The sequence below is a fragment of the Micropterus dolomieu genome, linkage group LG09, assembly GCF_021292245.1.
Source record: "Micropterus dolomieu isolate WLL.071019.BEF.003 ecotype Adirondacks linkage group LG09, ASM2129224v1, whole genome shotgun sequence".
NCBI classification, from domain to species: Eukaryota; Metazoa; Chordata; class Actinopteri; order Centrarchiformes; family Centrarchidae; genus Micropterus; species Micropterus dolomieu.
This window is the reverse complement of record NC_060158.1, coordinates 18,546,931-18,565,500: the sequence shown is the minus strand read 5'-3', so window position 1 is coordinate 18,565,500 and position 18,570 is coordinate 18,546,931. Positions and strand designations below refer to the sequence as shown.

The window sequence follows — 18,570 nt, the reverse complement described above, 5'->3', positions numbered from 1 at the left end:
GTCAGTGTCCTTAACAAATTAATGAATCTTTCTAGTGAATTTTTAGGTGTTATTTTGGAATGAGCAAACATTAGATGAAACACAATACAGTTATTTGTTTTACTTGCATTCTGCCGCACGTCTTTCCTCAACAATGTGCTTCTGTTTCATACCAGCAAGAGAACACATTCTTTATAAATAAATGAATATTTTTTATGTCACTGAATTGTGTTATCCATCTGTTTCGTAATAAAAAAGTGCACATTTTCAAAGAAGAACATATACTGTAGGAGATTATGGAGCCATAGAATTAAGGGTGTGCACAAAATATGAAAACTTTGAGATAAGAGATATAACCATTCAACAAGCAGACCAAATAGTTTATTAGAATTACTGCAGAAGTTACACAGAATTGAAAAGATGGGAGTGAGTGTGATGTTTATATGGGTACCAGCACATATTGGAATCAAAGTAAATTCATTTGCAGATTAATTTGCAAAAGAAGACACACAAAGTAGGCTAGTGGATAGGCTAACTGGCATAACATTTAACAGTAAAACCGAAACTAAGAGTGTAATTAATCACAGATAGAAGGGAGGGTGGCTGAGAGAAGATACCTGATTCATAGTCTCAGATAGATCAAAGTAAACTTTGAGTTGCATGATTTTTTGAAAAGACGTTCATGGGATGAATGTTATCTATTTTGTTTCATTATCTGAGGAGAACTAATCCGTTTGAGAGAATCTTATTGTTCGTGGCTATTTTAATTTAATTTTGTTTTAATTGTATATATTACTAGTGTAGTCCATTACATTTAAAGTCGAATCCCGATCCACACTTCATACCAGTTGGTGGCGGTAATGCACCATTTTGTTGTTTGCCAACCTCAAAAAGAAAAACATCAAGAAGAAGAAGCTTCCATTAACAAGTCTGATGTGGCTAGGTCAATGTTAGCAAGGTAACACTAATGTTTGTTCTCTCTGTTGGATATGTTTCCCCATCACTAACTCGACATGGGCAAGAGAGACAATCGAGTGGTGAGTTATATGCAATGTATGCAAACCTGAGAAGCTGTCGACACGCGGTTATATCTCGTAAACTAGGCTCAGCACAAGCAGAGCTGAGTGTTCGCGTTAGCTAGATAATGTAGGCCCAACGTTAGACAGTGTACGTGTGTCAGCGTGAACTATCAAACTATCTCCTTTTAAAATACAACGGCATGGTTTTAATTGGTGCATTGTGTTGTAGCCAACGCCAAAAGGTGAGTCCCAGTGCTCGAGCTGCACTAGTGGAGCTCCGGAGAGCTATAAATGCTAACGTTAGCTCATAACATTTTGGACAGTGTTTTGATGAGGGGGTGTTGCGTAGTGCTTTTCGTTACTTCTTGAGTAATGTTACAGCATTAAAACACTAGCACGGACATATTAAACGAATAGCAAGTGAGGCTTAACGTTATTAGTCCAGTGTTTTGGGTTAATGTTTGCTAATGCCAAGTTAACCATTTTATCAGTTGCACATATTTTCTCTTGCTAACGTTGCGTTCATCCTCGGCATATCTTTATATTTATCTTTTTAACACGGCGATTATGATGATGGAAGGTATAACCATGTCTGTGACAAATTAGTAGGTAATTTACACCTCACTATAACGCTTGTGGTCAGATACAACGGCCTTGCAGTAAATCATATCTTCAGTGAGTTGAAAATTGGTTTTCGTTTAAAAGTGATTATAGAGGTGTTGGTTCTATTTATGATTATCTTGGGGAAGCATGTGGGGTTGTAGAGCTGTATTTCAGTAATAACTGTTTAATCTCAGTGCCTAATAATGTGGGATCTGGGTGTATTTTTTACTAACCTCCATTAGAAATGTGTAAAATGCTTTCCAATGTTCTGTGTTGCAGGCTTACATTAACCCCATTGCTGCTGCACGAGCCAGGGGACCGGCACAGAACTCCGGACCAACCATACAGGATTACTTAAGCAGACCTCGACCAACATGGTGAGAAACCTCACTGGCCTATCCTGACATACAAATTTGCTCCTTGTTAACAAAAAGAGACATGCTTCTTTCTCACAGCTGCACTCCCCTGTTATTGTATTATGTTGCGTCCATGCTGTTCAATATGGACGTGCAGTCCTGTAGTCCAGTGGTTCCCAACCTGGGGTCCGCGCCCCCGAGGGGGGTGCCAGAGATGACAGGGGGTGCCCAAACCTTTATCTGTTTTGAGGTTGTCAAAAAAACTTTGATTTGCACTTTTTTTATTTTTTTAAATCGCGATAACACACTAGATAATTTATACAAAGGTCTGTATACGTTCTTTTCCTCACTTAAAATAGTAGGCAGACTACTTAGTAGTAGGGCTGTAATAGTTTTGAAACAAAGACCAAAATCGCGACACAAAAGTCCATGAGCTCGTATCGAAACACCTGCACATTGGACTGTTGAGCTCTAATTAAGACGGAGCAACTGTGGCGGCGGCGGCTGGTGGACGGTGGGTTCGGTAGCGGTGCATATTGTAGACTGTTTGTATTAACAGTAGGTTATTGTATTTTTGTATTTGTCATTTTCCACCTTTATAGTTTAGTGTTTATTTACTTGAATCAGCTCCTCTGCTCTTCTCCCCACACTCTCACACACCTAGCCTGCACCTCTGGTCTCTCACAGCAAACACGCAAGCTTGGTCTACCTCTTTCTGTCTCTCTCTCCCTGTATGTGCCTCAACTGATTTTCTCTATCAGCAGTACATTTCATTAAGTCGCCCTGTTTAATAAATACACCTGTGATTCAGTTTTCAAGTGCACCGCATGTGGATCGAAACTGAAACTTAACGTTAGTGAGTGCAGTGGTGCGTTCATTGTCGCTCCGTAATGTAACATTTCCTGCTTGTCCGTTAACTTAATACCAGATGACCTCTCCCTCACCGTTTCTCTGCAAAATGCTTAAGTGGTTTACTAAATATACTTTGGCAGGTGCAATTATACCTGTCCGGCCCGCCCAAGTAGAGTATATGTTGAATGCACTTAAGTTAGTGCAAGCTGTAGGCCTATATTCTGTAATCTATCTTATAACCCCCTTCTCTTGGTATTAAACAATACCAAGAAACAAAACACCAGGAGACTGTTGGTGAAGGCCAACCAAGAGCCGGCATTGATTTCCACACAGCCATGGAGGTGTCATTTGACTCAATTTGTCTGCTATTAGTAAGTAATTACATAATATTTTTCTGTGTGCGTGTTTTGTCAGCTGTTGGGGGGGCTCAGCTTTTCTTGGATAAAAGGGGGGGCGCCAAGGAAAAAAGGTTGGAAACCACTGCTCTAGTCCATGGTTCTCCTTACAGGCAGACAGAACCAGCTCTTATCTTTTTTACTAAGACAGATAAATTCATATATAGCGCTAAATCACAACAACAGTTATCTCACAGTGCTTTTCATAAAAGAGCAGGTCTAGACCATACTCTGTGATGTTATTTACAGAAGCCCAACAATTCCCACCAAGAGCAAGCACTAGGCGACAGAGGCAAGGAAAAACTTCCTTTTAAGAGGCAGAAACCTCGAGCAGAACCATGGCTCAGGGTGGGCGGTCATCTGCCTCGACCGGTTGGGGGTGAAGGGGAGAGAGAGAGAGAGAGAGGGACAGAGAGGGACAGAGAGAAAGAGAGATGGAAGGAGAGAGAGGGGAGGGAGGCAGCCTACACAATATACACACACTGAGATACAGATAGTAAAGTTGATGTTGCTATAGACTAAATGAAAAATGGTACAGATATTTATAGTAGTGTTAATGATAATAATCGTAATGTTAGTGATTATAATAACAATAGGACTAGTAACAATAGTTGTAGTAGAGGGTGTCGAACAGGAACACGGGGGCAGCAGGTGACTCGCAACCACAGATCCAGACTCCAACTCCAGAGCCAGAAACACCTGCAGGAAGTGATAGGAGGAGAGAGGAGAGGGACGAGAAAGCACAAGACTACCGGAAAGGGGAGAAGTTGTGTTAGTAACATGCAATAATGGGATGAGGTTGCATACAGAGGGAGAGAAAGTAGAGGAGAGAGGAGCTCAGTGCATCATGGGAAATCCCCCGGCAGTCTAGGCCTATAGCAGCATAACTAAGGGATGGTTCAGGACTCACCTGAGCCAGCCCTAACTATAAGCTTTATCAAAGAGGAAAGTCTTAAGCCTACTCTTAAATGTGGAGATGGTGTCTGCCTCCTGAACCCAAACTGGAACCTGGTTCCACAGGAGAGGAGCTTGATAGCTGAACGCTCTGGCTCCCAGTCTACTTCTGGAGACTCTAGGAACCACAAGTAACCCTGCATTCTGGGAGCGCAGTGCTCTGGTGGGGTAGTAAAGTACTATGAGCTCTCTAAGATAAGATTGTGCCTGACCATTAAGAGCTTTGTAGGTAAGAAAAATGATTTTAAATTCTATTCTGGATTTTACTGGAAGCCAATGCAGAGAAGCTAAGACAGGAGAAATATGATCTCTTTTCCTGGTTCCTGATCAAAGATAACTCCAAGATTCCTCACAGTGGTGCTGGAGACCAGGGTGATGCCATCAAGGGAAACTATATCTTTAGATAATGCGTCACGGAGGTGCTTAGGCCCCAGAGCAATAACTTCAGTTTTATCTGAGTTTAACATTAGAAAATTGCAGGTCATCCAGGTTTTAACATCCTGAAGGAACATTTGAAGTTTAGCTAACTGATGAGTTTCATCTGGCTTGATCGATAGATATAACTGAGTATCATCTGCATAACAATGAAAACTTATGGAATATTTCCTGATAATATTGCCTAAAGGAAGCATAAAGTGAAGAGGATTGGTCCGAGGACATATCCTTGAGGAACTCCATGACTAACTTTGGCGTGCATGGAGGACTCATCGTTAACATGTACAAACTGAAATCGATCTGATAAATAGGACCTAAACCAGCTTAGAGCGGTTCCTTTAATGCCAATGAAATGTTCCAGTCTCTGCAATAGGATCTGATGGTCAATGGTAACAAATGCAGCACTAAGATCTAGTAAAACCAGTACAGAGACAAGTCCTTTGTCTGATGCAATAAGGAGGTCGTTAGTAATTTTCACCAGTGCTGTCTCTGTGCTTTGATGAGCTCTAAATCCTGACTGAAAATCCTCAAATAAATTATTGCTCTGTAGAAAGTCACACAGCTGTTTAGCAACTGCTTTCTCCAGGATCTTAGAGAGAAATGGAAGGTTAGATATAGGTCTATAGTTGGCTAAAACATCTGGATCAAGTTTGGGCTTTTTCAGAAGAGGTTTAATTACAGCTACTTTAAAGTACTGTGGTATATAGCCTGTTGATAAAGACAGATTGATCATATCTAGCATAGAAGTGCTGACTAAGGGTAAAACTTCTTTAAGCAGCCGAGTCGGGATGGGGGTCTAAGAGGCAGGTTGATGGTTTAGATGAAGAAATTATTGAAGTTAGTTGGTAAAGATTGAGGGAAGCAAAGCAGTCTAAACATATGTTTGGTTTTACAGCTGTTTAAAGAAACTGTTACAGTTAATGTTAAACACGCCACAGCTCATTGGTTGCTTTGCAGTGCTGCTTATGTGTTTTTATTCAGCTAAAAAAGTAAATAGTTATGTTCACAAGTCTAGGATTAAGACTGCTTTGAGGAAACCTTCTGCAAAATAAATGTGTCATTTGTAGTCTCACAAATGGTCTGTACTGTATTATTCATTCAATACTGTTTCGGTAAACTGGGGTTGCTCTCAGAGCAGAGGATGCTTTTTAGTACGGACAAAATGGCTTTCAGCATTCTGACCTGCATCAATGTCTGCTTTGTGCAACATGGACAGAAATTTATATTTTAGATTGTTTGGCTTAAATGATGGTTTTCTGAGTTTGATGTAACAGGACTTGTTCTTCATTAACTAATAGCTCCGGGTAAAATACTTATTTGTCCTTAATGCATCCTAAGGCTATTTTCCTAAATAGAGAATTTAAGCAATACAGACTTGTTCAAATTTACTGTCACAACAAGAAGTAATTTAATGGCTTTTACCATTTTTAGTAGTGTTATACCCAGTGGATTTGAGTCAGTATCGTTGCAACATCAGCATTACTCCAGGACAGGGTGCTCTCACAACAGCGCTGCTGACTGTCAAGCTCCTCATCTAACCTTTTTACCTGTGTTTTTACATATCTTTGGTCCTCCCTTGAAACATTCAAATCTTATCTGCGAGCAAGAAAAAGCTCTTGTCTTGTAAAAAATAAAATTGATATTTGGATCAGGAACAGATCAGTTTGAAAATATATGAATGAATTTACAATTTTTTTTCAATAAAAAAGTAAAGGGGACATAAAATGCCATTGTCTGGTACCATAGTACTAGTTATAGGGCTTCAAAGAATTTTATAGTTGATTATAATTAAAGCTGTTTGGAAAACATAAGACTCTTGATTCAATAAAGAAATGCTAGATATGAATAGGGCCATTGAGTCATGCATTGTCTGTTTACTGTTCACTTGTTGGCGACATGGAAAAATTGCAGGTGACAGGCACTACCTCCCAAATGTTTGCTGACAAGCCTTAAGTATGTTTCACAACTGATTCATTGTCTCTTCATCAGGGAAGAATTAAAGGAGCAGCTGGAGAAGAAGAAGAAGGGCTCCCGAGCCCTGGCTGACTTTGAGGACAAAATGAACGATGTATGTTTGTATTATGTATACTTAGACTTACACAACTATTTTATTTTACTATTATTTTACACAAATGTCCGACCCAGCTTTATGTATTTTAATGTTTTTCAGAAATGGAGGAAAGAACTGGCAAAAAACCGAGAGAAGTTGTTAGGGGGAGGTGACAAAGAAAAAGACAAAAAAACAACAGAAAAGGAAAAAGAGGAGAAGAAAGAGAAAAAAGAGGTATGTTGTCTCTTTTATCGGACATTTGAATTATCTCACTCTTAAAATTCATCTTTACTCACTTTGGCTTTTCATTTGTGTGTAGAAAAAGAAGAAAGAGAAGAAGAAGCCCAGCAGGGTGAGGAGAGACCTCCAGTATTTTGATGGCTAGCTGTGCCACAACACTGCTGCGCACACACACACACTCTTAATGTACACATGAAAAAAAGTGGTGCAGGGACACAAATAATAAAGATGATGTAGAATACATACACAAAATCAAGAACCATTGTCATACAGCAGGTCTTTACAAGCATATAACTCACTTGTCAGGTAACAGCATCTCTGCTATATGTGGCAGCTGCAAATAATAGCAGACAGAGCACAGTACTTTGCGAGCCAGGTAACCCCGTTTTTGGGCATCCCAAGCTGTTGAAGCCATCTTGCGACCAACGTGTGTGTCTGTGTCCTAGGCTGCCAAGTATGAAAACAAGTAGTGTGCACTGATAGCCTAGCTCTGAGAAGGCATTTAGGAGTAGATGGTATTTAATGACCTTGGTCGTAAAATCTTCCTTCATGCAGAATCGAAGGTGCAGCCTACCTTCAAAATAAACACCTCACTAGACACTTCCAACAACATCTGATATTTTAGCAAGCAGGTGTAAGAAAGTAGCAGAATTACTGATATGAATTATAAACTGTGGATGGCTTTACACAGTGATGTTTATGAGCATGGAAATGGTTTGATATGTCTTTCACTAAGAGGTCTACTATTCTGTCATGATTCCTTTGTAAGTAAGTAACAGCCATTCAAGATGCGTGACATTGTTTCAGTCATCTGTGGTGTGATGCAAACAATGTGGGATCCGAGTTGTGGGAAACCAAGTAGAAAGGTTGAGTCTGGTAGGAAGAACTGGTAGTCTGGCTTTTATTGTGAATGTTTATTTATTTCCTCATGTGGGCGCAGTGTTCTTGAGGAATAAGGGATCAGAAGAGGAGGGCACAAAAGTTTTCCCTGAAGTTTTCTTCCAGTACTGTGTTGATGTTCCTGTAAGTCCATAAGAGTTCGCTGGGCACCTGCATGTGGCTGTGATCACCATATGTGGTTTTCTTGATGTAGGTGAGAGGGTCAGTTATAATGTCCTCTGTGACCCTTGAGTCCCAGAGTTAGACCGCACCCACTCATGTGACACTCCAGTTTAGATGCAAAGGTCATTCAGATCTGGCCAGTTTGACCAGACCCCAAAACCAGCAGAATCGGTAGCCTATAAGGTTTCCTGTTGGGTTTTTTTCTGAATCAAACACACACGCAGACACACACACTCTGTGTCCTCTGAGATGGTCTCTAACTGAATCCTTTTACTGTTCCAAACAAGTGAATAACCTCAAGTCTAATGAATCCTGCTTTCATTGTGTTTTGGTCAAGCATTCTTCATCTTCCTCCTCCTCATCGAGTTCTGATTCTTCTAGCAGCTCCTCCTCAGAATCTGAAGACGAGGTAAGTCATTGCAGACTTCAGCATGCGAATTGACATACTGCCAACCAAAAATAACATTTTGTGACTCTTAATCCATCTGCATCAGTTCAGAAGTGTAGTGTTCCGGAAATAGACACAAACTCTGCTCTGCTTGTTGACACATGAAATGTTTCTGATAGTGGATTAGTGTGTGATAACTGATCAGTAATAAATTTGACTAGCTTAATATATCTAGCTCAAACTGATCAATTTTTAAAGGCTGTGATGCGTTTCCCTAGCCATCCTGCAAATCCATAAAGATGTTTTACACGTAATGCAGCACTGCACTGTAAGGTCATAGGTCTTATTTATTTTTTCCAGCATCCTTTGTCCATCACACTGTGTACATGTATGTGTACCTGTATATCATATCCACCTTCAACATGTACATAATGAGAATAGTTTACTCTTGCATCCTTTGGACTCTGATTACTACTATCTATATTGTTTTGTTCATAGTGTGTATATTAGTGTTGTCTACTAGTTTGTGTCTGATTTTATTTTGTTATTGTATAAGTATGCACATCATGAGCAATGTACAATCCTGAGTCAAATTCCTCGTTTGTGTACACATACCTGGCAATAAAACTGATTCTGATTTTATTTCTATTTGTGTGTCCAGGATGAAAAGAAGAGTGTGAAGAAAAAGCGGAAGAGAAAGAAGTCATCGTCCAGGAGAGCATCGGACAGCTCAGAGGAAGAATCTGAAGCTGAAAGCAAGGTTTTTCTTTTCTTTTTTAAGGCACAATTTGCTTGCCTTAATTTAGTATAGAATTAGTGTCTGGTGTTGAAAATGTGCTGTCCAACAACTGTCCTGCAAAGACATCATGTTGTTTAAAATGCCAGTGTTTAATCTAAATGTCTTCTTCCCAAGAAGAAAAAGAAAAGAATCAAGGAAGAAGGGGACAAAGAGAAGGTAATTTACTCTTATTCACTAACTCTCCTTTTTGATGCTGTTAATTTTGCTGAACTTGTGTGTATTTCAACAGATGTGTGATCATTTGAAAAAACTTAGCCTATATATACACACACACATGTCCCTTGTTCTTGCCAATCATGTTGAGTCAACACCTTTTGAGTTCAGTTGTTATAAAGCATTCATAATTGGGATGTAAATCTTGTGTCTGTCAGGATGACAGAAGAAAGAAGGAAAGAAAAAGGAAGGCCGAGCGAAGTTACAAAGACACATCTTCAGAGTCATCTGTGGACTCTGAGGGGGAGGAGGTAGTAAGTATCATTCTTAAGAATTGTTTTTAGGATAATCACTACTCTGAAACTACTACAAGTTTGCCACTAGTCTAACTTGTAATATATAAACCAGTCAATAGAAAATCCCTCCCTTCAATAATTAATCCATGTTATCTCCTCTTTCTTCCTCTTTTACTTCTTTGTTCCTCTTTTTAATTCAAATCTGAGGAGATGAAAATTATTTTAAGTATCGCCAAGTATGCCTGCTGCTAATGTCTGTAACAGTATACAGTTTTTGGCATTTGGCCGATGGGGAATGTTTCATGGAAGGCATCTGTGAAGACGGTTTAGTCAGAATCAGAGTAATGTATAAATGACTGGCTCGTTGGTTTAGTTTTAATTCTGTGCTGTTGTCCCAAGTATACAGACTTGTGACTACACACAAGACGAGAACGCACATGCATGTCAGCAGTCAGCTGTCCATTGCCTTTAGTCTTTGTCACGTGCTCAGTTGCAGGAGAATGAGTCAACATATTTTTGATTTTCCTCTCCCACCCCACTCCTACAAAAACACTCCCATCCCAATCCTGGAACAATGACCCCCGTCCCATCCCAATCCTCACTAAAAAAATCTGAAAATAGTTTAGTTATGTTAGAAACTGCATATTTATAGAAAAAACTGACCTATGATTCCCGCCCCACATACTCCTGTTGACTTTTGTGATGAATAGTGAAATTGATTCCCATCCTGCGGGAAACCTGTGGATCACAGGACAAAATATCAAGTTGGTGTGTCCGTGTGATCCGTAATCAAACCAGAATAAAACCTTGCATCAATGGTAAATTCCCCCTTTCTGCCCAGAATAATAGCACAGTGATAGCTCTTTCACAAGATCCAGATGATATGGGTGTACTGAGGCATATTCAATCCGAGTTGGACCCATTCATCTGAGACTGCAGTCACTGATTAATCTGTGGTTGTCACAGTTACAGGATACTCCCGTCTGCAGTGTAATTCAATTCACTTAACTGCTAAGCCATAGACTTATACACAGTTACATTACAAATTTGCCAAATATTTAAATTCATGTTTCAGTCTCACTTCTTCCTGTACGCTCATTCTCTTTCACTCATCCAGATGTGCAAGCTTTCTGTCTGTCACTCTTCTTGGGTAGTCTGGTAAATGAGGTTCCGTCTCTAATTAAAAACTCCATTATATCAAAGACTGGCAGTGTTTGACTTCCATTCAACCTATATCAGGAGGAGGTTGTGACCCCAGGTTGGGTCATTCATATTGACGGCTACTGCAAGTTCAACTAGTGTCGCTCTAAATGTTGCGTGATTCAGACAGACACTCAGAACCTGAGGGAGAGTAAGCGCAATGAGTCTGACCAAGACAGTTGAACTATTAATCGGGGGAAATGTGTTAGATTTACCTTTAATGGCTAAGTGAAATGGGTTCAAGTGTCATCCTGTTTTTCCTATCAAGCCCTGTTGTCATGCATTTTACCTGCCATTCTGTACCCTGTTGTATAACTCTAGAGTATCCAGTGGTGATGCATGGATGAGGATGATTGTAAAATTGTTTTATCAGTCAGCGGTCATCACTTGGGCCTGTTTATTTTTCATAGATAAGAAATTTAATCAGATTTTGTTCAGTTTTGTCTGAACTTTTGCAAAAATAGATTTAGTGTTATTATGTTTGCCAGGAAACATGACAAAATCATAAGTTTAGTGTAATAACTACCTCACTGAGTTTTAAAAAAAAAAATGGTAAAACTTCAAGTGAAAGGAGAAAGGTTGCCACGGGAGCTTTTCATAATTTGGGCATGTTAACCATTTTTGCTCAAAAGTGTAGAAGACAACAGTTTGGTCCATAAACAGATGACCTTATGACTTGACTCCATAGTTGTGAAACAAGTTTTTTGCATGTAATGGGCTTTTTAGAATTGAGTGTAGCTGAAGACTTCCCCTTTTCCGTGGTCTCATTTCAGTTTTTCTCTCCCTAGGCTGAAGCCAAGAAGAAAAAGAGAAGTAGCGAGGAAAAGGAGAAAATCCCAGTGAGCAGTTGACTTACTTACTTTTCAGTTAACAGTTCACACAAAAGGTTCTGGTTTGATCTAGTGCAGCTAAGCAGGCAGATTTTTATCCGATGACTACATCAAAGACTAATATCAGGAATGTAAGAATTTAGTAAGTAGGTAAGATTTTTAAAAGTTTAATGATCTTTCGTACATGGAGTGCATCTTCATAATACAAGTCCCAATACCCCTATACAGATATGTTGGGACATTGGCAAGTGTCAGAAATTCACCACTAAACCTTATGTGCGGAGCCTCACCCCCCCCCCCCCCCCCCCCCCCGCTCCCAAAAAATACACATTGTTAATCCAGCTGTGGAATTAATGCAAAAGCTTATGACCAGTGACTTAAATAAAAGTGCCAAACGTCAAATGTTTTACATTTACAGGACAAATCCAAGAAGAAAAGGAAAAAGAAGCACAAGAAACACGGCAGAAAAAAGAAAAAGAAGACTGCATCTCAGTCAGACTTGGAGCTCAATTAACAACCGTAGCTTTACAGTTCCCTCATCCTCCTGACAGCTCACTAGTGTTATGTTTGCCTTTGACTTCTAAAAACTTTACCCATCCAGCTTCGGTCATCACGCTTCAACAAGAGACCTACAGACATGTAATGCTGGGGTTCTGTGAGTGAAGTGAAGTTGAGAGAGGAACCCATCCCTCTACGTGGCAAATACTGGTACATATCTTTGGTTGTTTGTTTTTTTTCATCACCATGCCTTTTGTAGATTATTTTTCTTTTGAGTTACACTCAACAACAGGAATTCCACATCTCCCCCACCGCATCTTGGAGATTTCAGTGTAACCGGCACTAACTTTCACCTTCAGTATGCTGGTCCTCTTGGAGTTGCTCTCTCCGCTTCAAACCAAGCATCTTGCATTTCTAGTTGCTCGATGAGGCTGTTATGCTGGTTCCTGCGTCATTCATGTAGACCTGATGTCTCGCCAGCCTCATACTGAAGTTGAACTTTCGATAAGAAATGTGTTCTTCACAGTCAACATTTATACAAGAGATAATTGTTCTGTTTCACAAATTGTCACACCTCAGTGTACATGTATAAACAATGGGAATTCATTAAATAAAGTATTGTTTTATCCTTTATTGCTGTTCCAACTTTTTATTGCGAGATGTGTGGTTTTATTACACCTTTCATTACAAACTGTTAAAAATCTTGTTCTGCAATATCTTGCTTCCTTAAAACTGAGGACAGCAGTACTGTAAGAGTAACTGTAGGAATGATGTAAAGCACAGAACCACCTCAGGTATTGCAACTTGTTTTCGTAGGTTCACACCACACATTCTGCCATTAAAACGCAGCAAAGTTAGGCTACAGGATCAAACGGTAATAAAATGTTAAAAAAAGTTTGCCTATTTTAATGACTGTAAACCAGTAGATAACCAACCAACTTGTATGATAACACATCCCATAGTTTTTTTTTCCTCTTGACTAGTACATCTCAAATACTTGAGTTGTACTAGTTAAAAGGATGAAACACATACACACAAAAATCAATTAATTGGAAGGAAAAGTACTTGGATCATAAGTAAAAGTAATAGTGCAATACAAAAATAAATGTAATTCTGGCATTCAAAACAAACTACTGACTTTGAACTGTCAAAGTAAAAAGCACAATGGCTCCTTTCCTATTGTTATGATTTATATATTCATCTACCATGTAAGCAGCATTTTAATGTTGCTGGTTGAGATGGAGCCAATTTTAACTCATTTACATACTTTATTTTAGGCAGTCCTGTAGATCAATGTATCCTATCTTATGAGGTGATTGCTTTAAAAATCTTTTCTGCAAAGTAAGTAAATATAGTGGAGTAAAAACTAGTGTTTTCCTGTAAAATGCAGTGAAGTAGAAAGTAGCAGAAAATGGAAACCTACCTCTAAACTGTACTTAAGTAAAGATACATTCCACCTCTTTATCTATTACACCATGTAGAATCAGTACATTTCTTAAAATCTTGCGTGTCTTGCTCTATCACCCACTGTGGCATTAAAAGCCATGTTAAAATAAAGTTTGGAACATTCAGCCTACTTATTGCAAAAGCAAAATCCATTTCATGTAGCATCTTTATTTTTGATTGATACTTTACAGCCAGGTCTTGTGATTGAAACAATGGACTGGAATCAAAGTACATTGACAGCTTGTGAAATCTTTCATGTTTTATCTTTGAGGGGAGTGTGCGTTTGCAGCCTCATGCAATGATTACTCAAACCCTCCTTTTACAATCCCAAGTGTAGTATATTTGAACTAGTTCTAGAAACACTTACTGTCCTAATCCGACAGTCACAGGACCCAGGGGTGTGATTTACAGTTGAGCTTCGAGATTTCCTTCAGTGGGAGGGTCTGACCTGCCATATAAAGAGCAGTGTGCAACTGTGGCTCAGTGCAGAGGAAGTGTGAGACTTTGACAGGAAGTTGTTGAATCGCTGAAGGTAAGTAAGAATAAAATCTGTGACTCTATCAAATCCTTCCTTAGTGTGGTTGTCGGTGTAGTGCTTTATAAACAGTGATAAATGCTGTTTACTATTATTACTGTTCCGTGAGGTTGTTTTGAGTGAAGGGAAGATTTTTGTAGCTGAAAGGAAACTGAAAGCCACAACATGAACAATCTTTCTCTTAATACTCTTTTGTGCAGATGTTGAGGATAACTCTGTGGTTGTTTGTGGGAGTGTTTGTGTGGGAGTTTGTGTCCTGCTCCATCACATGTCCTGACGGGAATGTGTGCTCCGATTTCGCCACCTGCTGTAAGATGAAGCATGGATATAGCTGCTGCCCATATCCAAAAGTAAGTCCCAGGTGTCAACACAAAGTCACCTGACCTGCAGTTAGACTGACTTAACATTTTGGTCAGGAAAACTGGGTGCCAACATGTCCTCCTTAATCTCTGTGTTTCTGCATTCACATGTCCTTAGGCCGTGTGTTGCTCTGACTTGGCCCACTGCTGCCCTTCAGGCTTTCGTTGTGACCTGGTTACCAATATGTGCGAGAAGGAAAACCAGCCGTGGATGAACATACCAATGGTGAAGAAGGAAGCTGCAGAGGAACCAAGCACACCTGTTCTACCTGTATCTCCTCTCCAGGAGCTCGAAATCAACCATGTGACGGACCAAACAAAGAGTTCAGTTGTCTTTTGTGACAACTATTACATCTGTCCCGATGGCACTACCTGCTGCAGACACCCAAGAGGCGTCTGGTTCTGTTGCCCATACTCTCTAGTGGGTTGATCTAGATACTCTTGCCACAACTGTAATGAAATTGCACTTTATCTACTATTAACCTTTAATTGCCAAGTGTTTCAATTTCAAAACAGAATTCTCTTTCATTATTATGTAGCCAAAATTCTGTGTTTTAATCTTGAGGAGTATTGGCGCTATTTTGTGCTGATTGTTACTTAAAATGTGTGCCTTGTAGGGAAGGTGCTGTTTGGATGGCTACCACTGTTGTCCATACGGCTTCGACTGTGACCTCAGTTACACGCACTGTGTGAGGCAAGGCCTGAGATATCCCTTCACCCCGAAACAAGCTCTGTCCTCATTCCCTGCCTCACTCATTTCAACTTCAGAGGACAAAAGCAGCTTGCAAGAGGTAAGACATATGACAACAAATGTGCCTTTCTATATGTGGTGTATAAATCCTGGGATTAGTTATCTGAATGAAAACCCATTCACATTAGGCCTTGAAAATCTATTTTCTCAGTTAGCTTCTTACTATAAGCGGTGGGTTCCTACATGAATACACAATGTCTGACAAAACATGGTTGTTTCACATGAGAGTTCCTTGCATTTCAGTTTTTGGCCCTGCTTTTTTCAGTGGTTTGAAGGGAGCGTGGCTCCCTGGGGAAAAGGTGATGTCACATCCTTCTGTGTACCAATCAGGATTTAGCATCTTCTGAATCAAAATGTGATGACAGTTCTGGGTTTATTTAGGTAGGTAGGTAGATTTATTTTGTCACAATATAATAGGTTATATAGTGAGTTTGTAACTCCCTTCTGCTACATAGCAGACAATATACATTAATATAGAAGCAATTATAAAAATGGTAAACAGAAATAAACTACTTTATTAATTTACTTTGCAGGCCACTGTCAATCGAATCTGATCAAACCACAAAGTCCTGATAAAGCAGATTAGCTGAGTTTTTCACTGTTCAACTCTTGATAAATGAAACTCTTAAATAAAACCTAAGGGATTTCCTTTTCATTTAAAAGCTTTAATCAATATTTCTGTATTAGCAAGGGATCAAATGACTACATGTATAGGAAAGGTTTGGCTTGTAATGACAAACCTACAGAAAACTACTTATCAGTTTACTCTGTTCCACTTAGCTCTACAAAGCACTTTCAGTTCATTGTTTTGGTTTTACAGCACCTGTATTGTTTCTTTTCAGTCTCACTAATGTCATCCACCCTGTTTCCAGCAGCAGCATTAGGCAGCAAAAGAGCTCTCATAAACCCACTATAAGCTCGACACAGACTCCGTCAAAAACCAGCCACATATTTCTCATGACTCCAAATGAATGCTGATGTTGTTCCATATCTGCTGCATGTGTAAACAAGCAACTGTTTGCCAACACGTTCAATTAAAAGGTGATAATGTGTCAGTGTCGTGTTTACAGCTTGTTTCTGCTTCTCATTAAGTGGCCCAAAAAAATCAATTACTGCAGGCTTTAGTTCGATTGTTATTGTTATATTTTATATTTGTTTAAATTCTCTGTATGCCCTGACAGCAATCAATAAAACAAATGCTCCGACACAAAAATTCAACAAATCTGGTATCTGTGGCTGTCGTAGGACTGTAATAAGATGGGCTTATTATTGCTTGCCTACCTGCCAGGACTGGCTTGGGATTTTTCGGTCTGCAACGTTGCCTACTCCAGCTTTAATGTTATAGAGAAATACTTTTTAAAAATCAGGTTTTTAGGGATTTTGAAGATCTATTATTAAAAAAAAAAACATTAAGGACCACCTACCTAATACATAAATACATATTTATGATTCAATATTTAGATAATGGCCAGCCTATAATGGTCTTTTTTTGTTCACCTTTTGCAGACACCAATGACAGCTCTAACAGAAGCCAGTGACGGCGATCGGGAGGCTGGAGTCATTCGCTGTGATTCCAAGTTTTACTGCTCAAAAGGGACAACTTGCTGCAAAGGATCCACAGGCCAGTGGAACTGCTGTCCCTACCCACTGGTATGGATTGTGCATAAAATACTAAAAACCATCACAAAATAATGGTGCTTTGATCTGAAGGAAAACATTTTGGTAAAAGTGCTTGGACAAAGGAATATAGAGGGTTTACTGCAGAGATCAATTAAATGATCAACATAATTACCACTGTATTTTTTTTCTAACATTGAGACTTGTTCTGATTCAGGGCAAGTGTTGTGCAGATGGTCGGCACTGCTGTCAGTATGGATATACCTGCGACCCCACCTCCATGTCATGCAGAAGATGGTATTCTCAGATCCCCTCAGGAACACAAGATCGTGCCAAAACATACTAAGGACATGTTGAAGTTTGTGCACTGTGACACCTTTTTTTTGTATTCCGTTCAAATCAGTGCATCACAGCCTCAGTTCAATTAACACATACTGGCCAGAATTGGGATCTGGCCTAGATGACCGTTTAAAGAGTAAATAATGTGCTCAAATGATTTTTTTCTCTTATCCATACTGCATTCTGTTGTCAACTTTCAGTTTCAGTAACCAGCTTAGCAAGATTCACTGCAAATGTTCTTATCAGTTGGAGAGGTATAGGTTATGTTGAGAATGTTTAACCTGGAAGGGTTTTTTTTAGAAGTAGACAAATCTTGGAGAACGTTATGTCAACCTCAAATCATGTCATGTTTTTTTCTAATGAAACAGAAAATTGTATACTTACAAAAGTGGAAATTTTTAAATACAAAATATGAAAATGTGAGTAAATTCTTTTTTCATCTATTCTCTTTTCTCATGCCGCATGAATTTAATGTGTCATTGGGAGATAGACCACTTTCCTGAGCTTCCCATAATTTGATATAATTAGGCTATTATAAAAAAGTGAACACTGATGTTCATCAGATGGCTGTAACTTTGAAAGGAAGAAACTAAAATTTTGTCTCATTTCAAACTTGATTTATGGTTACCATCAAACCCCTGGGAAATGCACCAAGCTTTGAAGCTAATTTGACATAGTGGCCAAACCGTTGCAATACAACTTCCAAAAAAAACACAACTCATTACAAGGTAGTTTATTTGTCATTTCTACTACCTATTATCGATGAATCAATGGGTTATTAACTCTCATCCCCAAATCTGGAAAGAATAAAAGATATACAGAGAACCTGCATAAGACCCATGCCATTACTTAATCTAGACTATTAATTATTTGCCAATAGCATTGCCAATAGATTAAAGGGGGTATGACACAAATTGTTACTGAATCTCGTGGCTTCCTCAAAGCCTGCTCTATTCATAACAACATCAGATCGATACATTTATTACATTATGGAGATAAAATTGAGGATGATGTTTAATTATTATTTATATTTCTTCAAAGCATTTGATAAGAGTTGAACATCATTTTATTTTGGATACACAGGAACATTTTGGTTTTGTGATTATGTACAACAGTTGAATGTTATGGGTAGTCCATTGTAATTGGTAGACGGTATTTCCCTTTTCTTAAAGAATTTGGCACAAATACCAAAAGCTTTGAAGGTTATCTCTTTCTTCTCAAAAGCCTTAGGGCTTTATTTGAATTTGAACAAATGTGAACTTATGGCAATTCACGGTCACCCTTTATCAGCACGTTTCCATGCATGTTACTCACGCAAATTTCACTTCTGGACTATTTGTGTTTCGCAATTAAACCCACGAATACTCCCCCTTCTCTTTTGGAAAGAGGAGAGGAGGAGGGGTTTCTATGTAAA

The 18,570-nt window shown here is 39.1% G+C and overlaps 2 protein-coding genes across 9 annotated transcripts; both read left to right on the top strand.

The window, feature by feature from the left end:
• Positions 1-834: 834 nt before the first annotated feature.
• fam133b (family with sequence similarity 133 member B) lies at positions 835-12,742 on the top strand. Of its 8 annotated transcripts, none has more exons than XM_046057970.1 (11): positions 835-1,016; positions 1,881-1,978; positions 6,583-6,661; positions 6,764-6,877; positions 6,963-6,995; positions 8,283-8,354; positions 8,995-9,093; positions 9,247-9,288; positions 9,504-9,596; positions 11,570-11,620; positions 12,030-12,742. In XM_046057970.1, the coding sequence occupies exons 1-11, from the start codon at positions 993-995 to the stop codon at positions 12,123-12,125; spliced, it is 801 nt and encodes a 266-aa protein (XP_045913926.1). In that variant the 5' UTR covers positions 835-992; the 3' UTR covers positions 12,126-12,742. The 8 variants fall into 8 exon arrangements, with proteins under 8 accessions (XP_045913926.1, XP_045913924.1, XP_045913927.1 ...); XM_046057968.1 differs by having other exon boundaries at positions 9,504-9,599; XM_046057971.1 differs by having other exon boundaries at positions 836-1,016; positions 9,250-9,288.
• A 1,210-nt stretch (positions 12,743-13,952) lies between these two features.
• Positions 13,953-17,599, top strand: LOC123976115 (progranulin-like). The gene is made up of 6 exons (XM_046057964.1): positions 13,953-14,087; positions 14,291-14,440; positions 14,568-14,870; positions 15,067-15,240; positions 16,707-16,850; positions 17,035-17,599. The coding sequence occupies exons 2-6, from the start codon at positions 14,291-14,293 to the stop codon at positions 17,161-17,163; spliced, it is 900 nt and encodes a 299-aa protein (XP_045913920.1). The 5' UTR covers positions 13,953-14,087; the 3' UTR covers positions 17,164-17,599.
• The last annotated feature ends 971 nt before the right edge of the window (positions 17,600-18,570 follow it).

Bases quoted from the DNA above. Each gene is read 5' to 3' on its own strand.
- fam133b (XM_046057965.1), top strand. From the start codon at position 1,199: ATGGTTTTAATTGGTGCATTGTGTTGTAGCCAACGCCAAAAG. The intron at 1,241-1,880 runs GTGAGTCCCAGT...TCTGTGTTGCAG, and splicing joins GTTGTAGCCAACGCCAAAAG to GCTTACATTAACCCCATTGC. The intron at 9,094-9,246 runs GTTTTTCTTTTC...CTTCTTCCCAAG, and splicing joins AATCTGAAGCTGAAAGCAAG to AAGAAAAAGAAAAGAATCAA.
- LOC123976115 (XM_046057964.1), top strand. From the start codon at position 14,291: ATGTTGAGGATAACTCTGTGGTTGTTTGTGGGAGTGTTTGTGTGGGAG. The intron at 14,441-14,567 runs GTAAGTCCCAGG...ACATGTCCTTAG, and splicing joins GCTGCTGCCCATATCCAAAA to GCCGTGTGTTGCTCTGACTT. The intron at 15,241-16,706 runs GTAAGACATATG...CACCTTTTGCAG, and splicing joins ACAAAAGCAGCTTGCAAGAG to ACACCAATGACAGCTCTAAC.